The sequence below is a fragment of the Hydra vulgaris genome, chromosome 09 (assembly GCF_038396675.1).
Source record: "Hydra vulgaris chromosome 09, alternate assembly HydraT2T_AEP".
NCBI classification, from domain to species: Eukaryota; Metazoa; Cnidaria; class Hydrozoa; order Anthoathecata; family Hydridae; genus Hydra; species Hydra vulgaris.
Window position 1 is genome coordinate 32,625,656 of NC_088928.1, and position 14,938 is coordinate 32,640,593.

Sequence of the window (14,938 nt, forward strand, 5' to 3'; positions counted from 1 at the left end):
AGCTTGATGAATTTCTTCATCTTTCACCTCAGCCATGTTTTTAAATGCAAAGGCAAATGGGTTCTCTTCACTAATAATAGCTTGCAATTAAAACATTAAATCATTTAAGCAAAGATCATTAGCACATTGTTGCATTCTAAACTTTACTGCTGCAAGTGGATCATAGATGTATAGTTGACAATATGTCGGCAGAAAATCTTGATTTGACCTAAGATTACCTATACGATAAAAAACTTGACCACATATATCCTAAAACATGACAGCCCATGATTCATGGGTTGAACTACATTAGCTTTAAATGAAGCAAAAGAAAGACAGACATTATAATTTCTGATATATATTTAAAAAAATTCAGATTGGAATTTCCATCTGCATAATTTCCTTTAAATAAATCTTGTAAATCTTGTGGAGATGGTGAAGGTTGCAACAAAACTACCTTTCCATTATGGCAACATAAAAAATGTGTTTTATCTGGAAATTTCTTAGCACCACAATGCTGACAAATATAATTCATTTCTCCTAAATAATTATAATCTGAAATAGTATTACTTCTTACTATACAATGCATTCTTTCGTATCTAGCAGCATTTCTAGCATTTTGTTGATTATTAATTTCATCTTGCCTAAGCCTATCTCTTTCATTCCTGCGACGATTATTTTCAACTTGCCTAACCACACTTTCCTCATTTGGGTTCAAATTATTTGCCGCTTGCCTAGCAGCATATCTAGCATTTTGTCGATTATTAATTTCATTTCGCCTAAGCCTATCTCTTTCATTTCTGGGACGATTAACTTGCCTATTAACATTTCCATTTTCTAAACTAATATCTGCTTCTAGCCTAATATTATCCATTTAAACTTCAGTTTTAATTGAAAATAGTAACAAAAATCTTAAAAGAATTTTGAAGATCTTTTCTATATAATTTTTTTTTCTTCTCTAAATAGCACACACAGATAGTTTTTATATATAACAAAAAAAAATTATACAATAATCTTATGACTTTATAAAAGTATATATATCAGCTAGGAGGTGTTTAAAAAAAATTAACTTCTAAATTATTTTATTAAAAAAAATTAATCTAAATAAATAAATTAGGAAATAATAATAAAAAAAATTATTAAAAACCTGCAATTCTAATAATAAACATAATGCTAACATAGAGAAATTTAAAAAACCTTTTTTTACAAACTTTAATATTATTTCTTTAAAAAATTATTAGTAAACATTTTTAAAAAATTCACAAAACTTTACAATATTTTGTTCTTCTATACCACATAAATACATCATCTTTTTTTTTTTTTTTGTTATTCACCTCCTCAAGGCCGAGAAGGCCACTACAGATGAGGAGGCTACTTAATAGTGGTTATAACCCTCTCTCAACTCTATAACTCCGAAACCCGAACCTCAACAAACAAGGCTGCTGCGCGTAGAAACAAGTTGAGCGCGGTACTACCAGGGACGTGGTAGGGATCGAACTTGGAACCTCTCGCTTATGAAGCGAGCGCTTTACCACTACACCACTACCGCATCTGATAAATCTAAAATAAAAAATGTAACAAATAAGTAAATAAATAAGAAAAACATTACATACAAAAAATGGAAATCAATGTACCTTATAGAGAAAAGCTGTTTTGATTTACCAGAGTAGTAGTTGTTAAATATTATTTCATGATAGCTTTTAGAAAATAATTTATGCTGTTACATCATGATTCCAAAATATTTATAGCAAATTCATGTAATGAACAGCGCTAAAGACAAAAAATCAAATTGAGATAAAACAAATTGTATATATGACAAAACAATTTGTCTTGGCTTTTAGTTTATAAAATGATTTGTAACAAAATAGTTTGTATCGTCTTTAAGCTTTTAGTTTTATAAAATAAATTGTATATATGGCAAAATAATTTGTCTTGGCTTTTAGTGAATGATTAAAAGCAGTGAGATCTAATAATGGAATTACCTATTTATCATTTTTAACAATAGACACCTGCGTGAAGGTAAGCCAAATGTCTATCAATTCAAAAGTTTACAAAAAATAGTTATATAACACATATTACCACATACACAAACAATAAAAATCGCTTTACATTATTATAAAAACACATTGATAAAATGATACAACAGCTATAAAGCACATATTACCACATACACATACTTATCAAAAAAGCATATATGCAAACAATAAACATAACGTCTGTTCACAAAAAATCCGGAATAAAAAATTGTTCTTAATTGAATACAAAATTAATCGATTTTTGACAAAAATTTTAACTAAAATGAGTGACTGGACATTGTTAACTATTTTATAACTGAAAGTGGTCCTAAATCAGTGGCTTTTCGAACTTTAGTTTTGACTGAATCCATTAGGTTGAAAATTAGTCTGGATCAAACTCTTTCAACTTTAATCGAATTCTATTCTTAAGGTGGTCAAGATTTTTCGCAGTAAATCCATTTCCATAAACTTTTGCTTTTAAATGTGCCCAAAAATTTTCAATTGGCCTTAACTGCGGTACATTTGGGGGGTTATCTTTAGCGTCGACAAAGTTAATACCTAAAGTGTTGTAAGTTTCTAATGTGTGTTTTGCATAATGACATCTCGCTCCGTCAGGCCAAAATAAAATTTTGATGTTTTGATGCTTGGAATTTATAAATGGAAGAAGTCTTTTTGTAATTCATTCTTTAGAATAAGTTTTTGCATCCAGTGCACAGTTTTTTACAGCAAAATAAGGCGATGAATGACCAAAACGACTGATTGCAATCCAAACGAGAACTTTCTCGTCAAACTTTTTTTTGAAGTTGAATTTAATGTTAGGATCAGTTTGAGAACTATCCTTTATATAGTAGCCAGAGTTTTGTGAACAATTTGCACCTTTTACACAGAAATAAGATTCATCGTCCATGATGATTTCAAACTCATTTGTTGGCTTGAAAAAAGTTTTTGAAAGTTTTAATAAGTTTTTCTTTTGTTTAATTTCTTGCTTTTCTGTTGTTTTTGGTGCATTTTTTCTTTTGGTATACTTTAGTTCATGCATACTTAATAATCTATTTACGTATGAAACGCTTATCTTATATTTTAGTGCCAATTTTCTTTGCGAAATCCCGATTCTCTCTTCTGCTCTTGCAATCATGGACTCTCTCTTTTCTGGTGTAATTTTAAAAGGTTTTCTGCCGCAACCGATTTTTCTATTCATTGGCAAATTATTTTCAGACTTTTTATTTATGTCATAAATTGTAGATTTAGCGATTCCCATTTTCTTAAAATGATCCACTGTAAATTTCTTTCCACTGTTTATGTTTTGTTTATAAAAATTTCCAATCACATTTCTAACATCGTTCTCTTTTAGATGCTCCATGTTTATTTGAATTAATTATTTAAACTCAATTTTGCCACAAAATGAAACTGTTGTTGTTGACAGATTAAATTTAAAAATTTCGAATCAAAAATTCGAAATTTAGAACAATTTGTGTACATTTGTAATCAGTTTTTGTGAACAGACGTTATATAACTTGAATTGTGCAAACAAAAATTTTAAAAATGACATGAGAAAATTTAAAAAGATTTAAAGTGAACAAAATATAAATATATTTATAAAAACAATACTCTTTACCTTTAGATTTTTTTTCTGCACTTTTTTACTGTAATACTGTAACAAAATTTAACCTTTACATACAATAACATGTGACATGTCATGTCAGTGATGGCACAAAATTTTAATTTATTTTTCTAAATTTTCTAAAAAAGAACAAAATAGTTAATAGCATCACAAAAATTTTAAAGTAGTAATAACCAATTTTATGAAAATAGCATTAGTATAACTTTTTGCATAAAAAATAGTTAGGCCTCATCCATACCCCTATTTTCCTTCTAAAAAATAAAATATAAGCTCAATAAAAACAAAACTGCTAAAAAAAAAACTAAAATAAACAAAATGTGAACGATTTAAAAAATTAAAAGGAGTAATCCTTTCTACTTTATATCTAATAAAAATGTTATATTATAAATTGCTAAATTATTTTCTATACTTACTTCAATTACAATATGATCTTAACAATGATTATTAATTTTAATATGATTTTTTATGTAATATTTCAAAACTATTAAATAATAATTAAATTCCAAAAGGTAAAAAGTTTTAACTCACTTGATAGATCTTTCTCCAATGACCACGCATGTGCTCTTTCAAATTCAGAAAAGCCTAGTAACTAATTAAAACTACTTTAAAATGAAAGCGAAACAACGTTGAACGTTAAACGTTATGTTGTATATATATATATATATATATATATACATACATACATATATATAAAACATTAAAATATTATCATGGAAAAAATATTCTCTATACAAAAAATCCTAAAAGTTTAATGAAAGTTATTAAAACTTATGTTATAACACTTTGTATACTTACTTTGTATATGGAAAAAAACACAAAAAACTAACCATTCTATTAGTAAGGTAACTAATAATATATTGAATAATGAAGACCAGGAGGTAATGATTAGGGTGGTAGCCCTCCTATCAAGTTCAAATGGCGCTTGGATCAAACTTGGAAAAAAGTCCTTATTGATAAAGATGCATTTATCAACAATTTAAAGTTGAAAGTTGAAATACTGGGGAAAAAAAGAGTTTGTGAAAATGATTCTATTAGTAGTAAGAATTCAAAGTATAATGATTTTGCAGCAGCCTTAGCCAAACCTGGGTCACAAGCGAATACAGCTCTCATTAGTGCAATATCTGCAAATGCTAGAGCAACAGAAAACAAAGCCAAAAAAACTGTGTTTTTAGGCTTATCTCTTCTAGAAATTAAAGACTAGACAACTGCAAAATCTATTGTAATTGACAAAGTCAAAGAAATATTATCATGTTTAAACATTAATGCTAAAATTATAAATACTCATATAATAGAACCAAAATTAAAATTGGGAAATTATTCAACTTCAATAAATAATCAAACTCCAGTAGTAGTGGAATCTGACAATGTAGAAACAAGAAGCTTTTTATTAGCAACTCCAGCAAATCTTGCCCAAACAGATCACAAGAACATTTTTATTCGACCCGATAGAACTAGAGTAGAACAACAAACTGATCACAAGAACATTTTTATTCGACCTGATAGAACTAGAGTAGAACAACAAACAGATCACAAGAACATTTTTATTCGACCTGATAGAACTAGAGTAGAACAACAAACAGATCACAAGAACATTTTTATTCGACCTGATAGATACTAGAGTAGAACAACAAACAGATCACAAGAACATTTTTATTCGACCTGATAGAACTAGAGTAGAACAACAAACAGATCACAAGAACATTTTTATTCGACCTGATTTGAATGGTGTTTTCGGGTATGTGTATTATTGGGGACTTTAATTTCAACAAAGTTGTATGGGACTTGGATAACACTCCTTTATGCTCCAGTGGACCAGCTGCACCAGATCATGAGTTCATCAGTATGTTAAGTAAAAACTTTATTCACCAATCACACACCTTTCCAACATTTGTTAATTCAAGTGGTAATTATTGCAATTACCTTGAATTCTATCAGAGTCCATGAATAGACTTTTTGATATAGAGTCAAATCCACCGCTAAGTGATAACACTGAGGAATTTCATGTATCAATTTGCTGGAACCTATTTATAGCCAATGTTCTTAAACAGACATTTAAAAGATCAAGTTATAATTTTAGGAAAGGTAACTTCCCAAATCTAAGTTTTGAGCTAAGCAAAGTTGACTGGGATTATCTATTTATCAACAAAAAAAACTAATAATCACTATAACATATTCTTAAAAGAGTACGACCGGCTGATAAACATTTTTATACCTGTAAAATGTTCTAAAAATCTCAAAATGCAACCTCCTTGGATGAACAGATCACTAAAACATTTAATTAAAAGAAGAAAAAAACTATGGATACTAGTACAGCTAACTCGTTCAAAAATTATATCCATTGTCAACAATTATAAAGCAGTGCGAAAAGAAGTAAAAAGAGCATTAAAAAAATCTGTATTAGATTATGAAAAATATATTGCAGGTGATAAATCAAATTAAAAGCAATTATATGGTTATTTGAAACTGAAGCAAACAGCATCCAAGTCGATAAGCAATATGACTAATACAGATGGCTCAGTATCAAACTTTGGAACAGACATTAGCAACATTCTTAATAATTATTTTAAATCTGTATTTGTAGAGGAATCAAATAAAGTACTGGCGCCACATTTTGAGAATCATACATCAGCAAGTATAAGACTTCCCACTCTGTCCATTAAAGAAATTAGTAAACGTCTATTCAACTTGGGTATTAACAAAGCTTCAAGGGTTGATGGAGTTCACCCTTGGGTACTAAAAGCATACCACTTAAAATTTTCCGAACCACTCTTTATGATATTTTCAAGCTCTTTACAGGAAGGAGTTGTTCCTGACATGTGGAGATTAGCCAGTGTGACACCATTACATAAGAGTGGTAGTCGTAGTAACCCTGCAAACTATTACCCAGTTTCTTTGACTTCAATTCCATGTAAGATTTTGGAGCGAATCATAAAAGACACATTTATGAATCATCTCTATTTAAATAAACTCATAGCCAAACAACAACACAGATTTGTTTGCAATAAAGGTTGTGATACTAATTTATTGGAAGCATTAGATGAAGTCATGACAATACTCTCCAAAAAAAAGTGAGCTGATGTAATTTTTTTAGATTTTGCCTTTTTTTAGCATTTGACAAAGTGCCACATCTAAGACTTTCACAAAAACTACAAGCATATGGCATAAATGGAAAATTATTAAAGTGGATATTAAACTTTCTAGTAAACAAGCAATAAAGTGTTGTGCTTGGAGATTTCAAATTAGGCTAGTGTCACTAGCGGCATACCATAAGGAAGTGTGCTGGGACCACTGTTATTTATAATTTATATAAACAATCTTCTAAATGTCTTAAAATATTATTCCTGTAAGCTGTAATATTATTCCTGTAAGCTTTATGCTGATGACAGTAAACTAATAGTCAGGGTATCAAATGAAGAAGATTCCTAAAAATTACAAAGAGAAATAAATGCAATTGTAACTTGAACAGAAATTTGGGTCATGAAACTGAATGTTAATAAATGTAAAGTTATGCATTTTGGCTATGGTAACCCTAAATTTAGTTATGATGTATCCTTTGGAAAAACTTAACATGCCTTAGTTTCAACAGACTCTAAATGCGACCTTGGTGTGACCTTGGTGTGATGATCACTTCTAATCTCAATTGGAAAACGCATGCAACAAAATATCCTTCCAAAGCCAACAGTATCTTGGGATGGATGAAAAGCGCTTTCTTGAGTAGGGATATAAACCTCTGGAAAAATTTATACATAACCTATGTTAGACCTCATTTAGAGTTAGCTGTGCCTGCATGTAATGCTTACTCAAAAAAAGATATTAAATGCATTGAGCATGTTTAACATATGGCCACGAAAGTCTCTCACTCACTTAAAAAATTATGATTATGAAAAAAAATTGGAAATTCTTAATCCTACTACTTTAACAGATAGAAGAGCGCCTGCAGACTGCATTCAACAGTACAAAGTTGAGAATAAATTAGACCATGTTAACTGGTATACCAAACCAGAAACTATTGCTCCAAAATGAGGACATCGTAAACGATTACATCGCAAAATTTTAAAAAACTGTGCACACCGACACAACTTTTTCACTAACAGAGTTGTCAATCACTGGAATAATTTGGACGATTCGACTGTGTTTCAGAAGAGTGTTAAAAGTTTTAAGAACAGTTTTGACAGAAAGAAAAATCAAACTAAGATATAACAATTAACAATGACCAGCATTACCGGCAAAACATTTACTGGCAATGCCCCTGATCTGCTTATAGCAGAACATGTACTCATGTTCTATTCCAGGAGTTTCTCTCCTTGGAGTGTGTAATAATAATAATAATACTAAAAAAAACAATAAATTTAAGTTAAACATATTTAATGAAGGAAATAGAAACTCTTAAATGTTTAAATGGGAGGAGTTATTTATAAATAGGAAGCCCGTTTTTTAACAAATTTATCATCAAAAGCATAAACTGTTAACAAAAAATTTTGTTAATTTAAAAAAATCTTTTAAACAAATATTTTTTTAAATTAACAAAATACAAATTGTTAACAAAAAGGAACAGAGTATATTTCTTTCAACACAATTTACTTAAAAAGTAACAGTATATAAATATTTAATGAAGTATATATCTTTTCAATAAAATTTACTTCAAATTATGAATATAAAAAGAATTATAGATATTAAAAAACTATATATCTTTTCAACATTTCTTTTAAAGACATTCTTTAAACAATATTTTTTCAATATATTTTATGATTACACTAACTACAAACAGATTTAATTTATGTGTTTCATCATGACTGTACACCACTTTACTGGCATGGACAACATTCTTGCTCTTAACAAAGCCAAGTCACTTAGCAAAGTACACCACTTTGCTGGCAAGGTCAACACTCTTGTTGTAAACCAAGCCAAGTCACAACAATTTGAAACCATGCAAACAACATAATAACCACTTACAAACTATAAACACATAACATTACACATCACAAACATAGAAACACTTCATGCATAAAAGATATTTACACACTTACAAAGTATAAATCTATATAACCTTAACACATATAAACACATAATAAAAAACACGTAAATATAATTAAATAATTAAGAAAAATATTTAAATTAGAAACATTAACAAGTACAACCTTATTTTTGTAATATTTATTTAATGACATACCTCGTAATAAATGTTTATCAACTTTCAAAAAACAAACAATCAAACGACCTGGTTTTGTATACTATAAAAGCAAACAGATTTTCTTTATTTCTCTAAAATAAGCTATTAAACGATCTTGTTCTTGAGCATGCAACATAGAGTTGACCGTGTGAGATGCAAGGATTTTGGAGATAAACACCAACTTTATCAAGAGTTTGATCTCTATCAAAAATTTGACCTTTGAAAAGAGCATCGTCTTCTTATTCTTTAAAATAAAAATTACAGATTAATACACTTTAAATGCAATTAAAAAGTGGAAATGAGAAGACTTGATCCAAGTAAGATCCAGGTGACAAGAGAAGACTTGATCCAAGTAAGATTTATACTCTCTATAGCTAATTTTGTTACATGACACAATAACAGGCTTAAAAAGCAGGTACCGGGAATCACTTCCCATCATCAGTTTGCAAATAAAATTGTGTACTTTTTTTGTTGAACCTCACCAAATAAGAGGGTGTGCGGTATCAAATTCAAAAAGATATATATTAAAGTATCTTAATATACATATATATATATATATATATATATATATATATATATATATATATATATATATATATATATATATATATATATATATATATATATATATATATATATATATATATATATATATATATATATATATGATTGCCGTGTATGGTACTCATCAACAAATCCAGTGTTATTTTATTATATAGAAGAAACCGTGGAGTGTAACAGGAGAAATTTTCGAAAAAAGTAATTTTCATTCCACTCTTTTGTCCATATGTGTCATTAATTGCTTAATTACAATTTATGTTAATTGCATCAATAAAGCTTTCATGAAAAGTTGTTTTTTGATTGGTAAGGTTTTCTGACACGTTTAATAAGAATCCAGGTTTGTTTAATGAATAATAGCTTTCTTATGAAAACACAAATAATAGTTTTCTTTAAGGTAAGACCAGTTTTTTACTATTAATTCAACTGTAGATTTGTAAACAAAGAAAACTGATAATAATAAAGCAACAAAGATGACAACAAAAGTATTATGAAAGTATGATAAAAATATGTGTTTCAAGAAAACAAGTTACAAACAATTAAAAGTGTACAAAAAGTAACAACCAACATGAGATAAAAACAATTGTTGCAAAAAAAGCAGCAATTTAAATAAATATAATAATCATAATATCTAAAACCAAAGTTGTACATATTTAAAACAATCCTTCATACACAACAATATAACGCACTTTTACACACAATAATATAAGAAAAAATTAACTTCTAATTAAAAGTTTATATCCGAAAAAATGAAAAAGAAAAAAAGGTAATAAAATTTCTTTCATACAAAAAAATTAACGCCACTAAGAGTTACAGAATAACGACAACAATGCTGTCAAAAATAAACTCAACAGAAAAAAAAAGTAACAAAAAGTATACAGTGCTTATCATGAATGAATGATAATGAATGAATGATATTGAAACAAAATATTAAAAAAAAGTAATAAAACACAACTTTTTAAAATTAAAATTAGTGTACGCAAACAATGCACTGTAAAAAATTAAAATTAGTGTACGCAAACAATGCACTGTAAAAAAAAAGGCTATATTATTTATAAACAAAATAGAATAATTTTTTTTTTTAAATCCATTACACGTGCATCGTATCAAAAAAATTTTTTTTTATTCTCTGTTGATGTTTTGTTTTTCATCTTATAATTTTTGAGTTTTCTATTAATGGACATTTTTTCTTTATTTTTTTTTTTTTGTTGTTGTGTTATTATTTAAAATTTTATCCAATGAAAATAAGGAAATCTTTGATTTTTTCCTAATTTTTCTTTTTGTTTGTTTTGCTTATATTTTACACACAAAATAAAAAAACTGAAACGATACATTTTTTTTTTTTTTTTAAGTTTTTGAAATGCAGATTTATATAGAACACATGTAGAGGGTACTAACATATATTTCAAATAGACATTTAAGAATCATCTAGCCATCCTACTTTACATATGCTTAAAAAACTAGCGCATATAAGGTTTATACGTATACATATATATATATATATATATGTATATATATATATATATATATATATATATATATATATATATATATATATATATATATATATATATATATATATATATACAGGGGCTATTCTAGACCATTTTTGAAAGCGTCGATCGTATTAGGCGTCGATTTGGGCGCCGCCTAAATTAAAATCTGAAGCCCTTTTTTTCTTTTCTTTTTTTTTTTACGTTTTTACGTTTTTTAACATTGTTTTTTTCGCGAAAAACGCAAATTTTCCGTTAAATTTCTCCGGGACGTAGGGATACCGCTGCCCAATTTTTTTTTCTAGAATAGACCCTGATATATGTATGTGTATATATATATATATATATATATATATATATATATATATATATATATATATACACATACACACACACATTTATATTTATATATATATATATTTTGGTAGATATTTATATATATATATATATATTTATATATATATATATATTTATATATATATATATATATATATATATATATATATATATATATATATATATATGTATATATATATGTATATATATATATATATATATATATGTATGTATATATATATGTATATATATATATATATATATATATATATATATATATATATATATATATATTTATATATTAGTTTTATTGGCATCTATGGGTGTAATTATTTTGTTTTTTCTTTTACATATAGATATAACGCATTTTTCTTAGACTTATGTTAGAACATGAAAATATTTTAAAAGAGGAGGGATTTTATTTTTGCAAAAGCTTTTGATTATTTGCTTTTCATATAAATGTGATATACATAATTAGTTTTTGAATTAAATGAATTCAAAATTTCTTTGGCTCAAGGCATTTAAATTAAGATTTTTATATGAACTGGTTTTTTGGCTAAACGCTGTCTTCCTCTATAGTTAACTATATCTCTTGTAAAGCATTTTTAATTAAGTTTAATGAATATTATATAGTTTTAAGATTTTTTGAGTATCGTTTTTTTTTTTAAGTCTAATCTATTTTTGTATTTCAATAGCTGTACAAAATGTTATCAATAATTTTAATTAAGACTCTATACATGATTTGCATATACATAATTGAATTGATATCAGATGAAGGAAAAATAGAAGTATTATTTATTCATTATTTGGTTTTCATTTACTTAAAATGTTTTCGAAAAACGTTTGATTACATTACTTTTTATGTGTAATGGGAGATTTCAATTTATTATGAGGTTGTTTATATTCTATTTTTGAATAAAACAGCTGTAGTGTATGGTTTGTAGCCCTTATTTCGTAAATATTCTACGTTGTTTACGAACAAACATTTTTTGAGAATTTGCAACTTAAATAACTAGTTTGATATATTAGCAACTGAAAATTATTTGCAAACAAGATTTTCTTAATAAAAAACAAAATGTTTGAACAAATATTATTTTAGTTGAGCAATTTTTTATTTTATTATTTTATGGATTTTTGTACGTTTGTTGCAATTTTCTGTTTTGAATGGCAATCTCTTTTTTGTTAAAGTGAGTACGTTTTTATTTGAAAACTGTCAAGATAAGTGAATTAACTTTTAGTATACGACCTAGAAGTTTATTTCAGAATTGTTTAAATCTTAATCATCTTTATTTCTTATATTTTTTTAGTACTTTGGATCGCATGCTAGACGCTATATTGCAAGAGGAAACACAGAGTATACAATTAAAAACCCCGGACCCATCGATATACATGTAAAAAAAAAAAACTTTTTTGTTTTAGAGTTTATAATTTAGTATTTGTTTTAAAATTGTTTTAAAATTTCTTAAAATAAAGCTTAATCTATTTTGCAGTAGTGTTATTGTTAGTAGCGCTAACGTGTTAACGTGTTTTTGTTAATAGCGCTAACGTGTTAAAGTGTTATCATTAGTAGCGCTAACGCGTTATTATTAGTAGCACTAACGTGTTATTATTAGTAGCGCTAACGTGTTATTGTTAGTAGTGCTAACGTGTTAACGTGTTATTGTTGGTAGTGCTAACGTGTTAATGTGATATTGTTAGTAGTGCTAGTGTTAACGTGTTATCGTTAGTAGCGCTAATGTGTTATTATTAGTAGCGCTAACGTGTTATTGTTAGTAGTGCTAACGTGTTAACGTGTTATTGTTAGTTGTGCTAACGTGTTAATGTGATATTGTTAGTAGTGCTAACGTGATATTGTTAGTAGTAGTGTGCTAACGTGTTAACGTGTTATTGTTGGTAGTGCTAACGTGTTAATGTGATATTGTTAGTAGTGCTAGTGTTAACGTGTTATCGTTAGTAGCGCTAATGTGTTATTATTAGTAGTGCTAACGTGTTATTATTAGTAGTGCTAACGTGTTATTGTTAGTAGTGCTAACGTGTTAACGTGTTATTGTTAGTAGTGCTAACGTGTTAACGTGTTATTGTTAGTAGTGCTATCGTGTTAACGTGTTATTGTTAGTAGTGCTAACGTGTTAATGTGATATTGTTAGTAGTGCTAACGTGTTAACGTATTATCGTTACTAGCGCTAATGTGTTATTATTAGTAGCGCTAACGTGTTATTGTTAGTAGTGCTAACGTGTTATTGTTAGTTGTGCTAACGTGTTATTGTTAGTTGTGCTAACGTGTTAATGTGATATTGTTAGTAGTGCTAACGTGATATTGTTAGTAGTGCTAACGTGTTAATGTGTTATTGTTAGTAGCGCTAACGTGTAATTAATGCTTGTTAAGTTTTTAAAAATTATTTAGATTTGCAGAGGAAGATTCAGAAAAGAATATATTGTTTGAAAATATTGAAGTAATATTTTTCATCTATAAACGAAGTAATTTTTTTTTACCTGTAACGAAATATAGAAATGCTTTAAAATAGTTTGGGATTATTAAATATATGATGGTCTTAGGGCAAGCGGGTTATGACATCTAATTCTTATTCTTTTTACTCTGTCCTTTTTAATAAATTTTCTTTGAAGCTCTCTAAGTCAACTAATGATTTTTTTTTATATTTCTGTATTCTGATTTTTTTTTATATTTCTGTATTGACGCATCTTAATTTTTGGTAGGATGACAGCGCTGTTATAAAAGGAGGAACGCTTCCTAAACTAATAGAAAGACTTACATACCATAAACATGCCGGTAAAATTTTTAATAGGCTTGTCTATTAGGCATTTTATTTAGGAGTTTTTGTTATTTTAGAAAAACGACTATTATCTGATTCAAATATCTTAATGTAGTTTTATTATGGTATTTATTAACAGATCCGACATTTGTGAGAGTTTTCCTTACCACTTACAGATCGTTTAGCAATCCTGTAGAGCTTCTTGATCTTCTGATAAAACGGTATGATATTCCTGAACCAATCACTGATTTGAGCAACAAACAGGTTTTTAATAAAGAAGATCTTAAAAAGTTTAGGAAAGAATATGTTCAACCGATACAATTAAGGTGATATATATATATATATATCATATACTTATATTACATATTTTAAAATCTTGTAAAATATAATTTGCTAAAACTTGGCGCTTTGCATATTCTCATCTCATGCTTCTTCTTATATTCTCTTTTCATATCTTTCTCATATCTTCTCGTATTTCTTTCCTATGCGTCATCTTTTTGAAAAATATGATAAAATTACGTTTTAGAGTTTTGAACGTGTTGCGCCATTGGGTGGACCAGCATTTTTACGATTTTCAGAGAGAAGAAACGCTGTTAATTACTTTGGAAAAGTTTTTATCGCGTGTTGTGCGTAGCAAAACCGCGAGAAAATGGGTAGAGTCAATTGAAAAGATTGTAAATAGAAGGGTAATCGATATTATTTTATACTTTTGTTCATTAGTTATAACTAACCTCTGTCTATTACTATCAATGTGATTTTTTTTTAGTTGGAAATGGTCAAAGTTGATCCTGAAACGTATTCTTTCAACACGCCGCCTCCTCCGATTGAGTGGCATTTGACACAAGATTTTGATAAGTTTACTATATTAACTGTAAGTAAACATTTTTTGTCATCGTTACTGTTGTTTGCTTTAAATTGAGATTTTTAAAAAATTTTTAGTTGCATCCCTTAGAGATTGGCAGGCAATTAACCATAATGCAATCGCAAATATTTAG

At 27.6% G+C, this 14,938-nt stretch overlaps 1 protein-coding gene across 1 annotated transcript in view; it reads left to right on the top strand.

Annotated features, from left to right (window-relative positions):
* LOC100196975 (son of sevenless homolog 2) overlaps positions 1-14,938 on the top strand; it is an 86,580-nt gene that overhangs the window by 66,989 nt on the left and 4,653 nt on the right. Inside the window, exons 17-23 of the mRNA XM_065805406.1 lie at positions 12,480-12,563; positions 13,577-13,625; positions 13,888-13,960; positions 14,083-14,269; positions 14,470-14,629; positions 14,710-14,814; positions 14,883-14,938. Coding sequence (XP_065661478.1) covers positions 12,480-12,563; positions 13,577-13,625; positions 13,888-13,960; positions 14,083-14,269; positions 14,470-14,629; positions 14,710-14,814; positions 14,883-14,938 — 714 coding nt within the window. The remainder of the gene's footprint in view (positions 1-12,479; positions 12,564-13,576; positions 13,626-13,887; positions 13,961-14,082; positions 14,270-14,469; positions 14,630-14,709; positions 14,815-14,882) is intronic.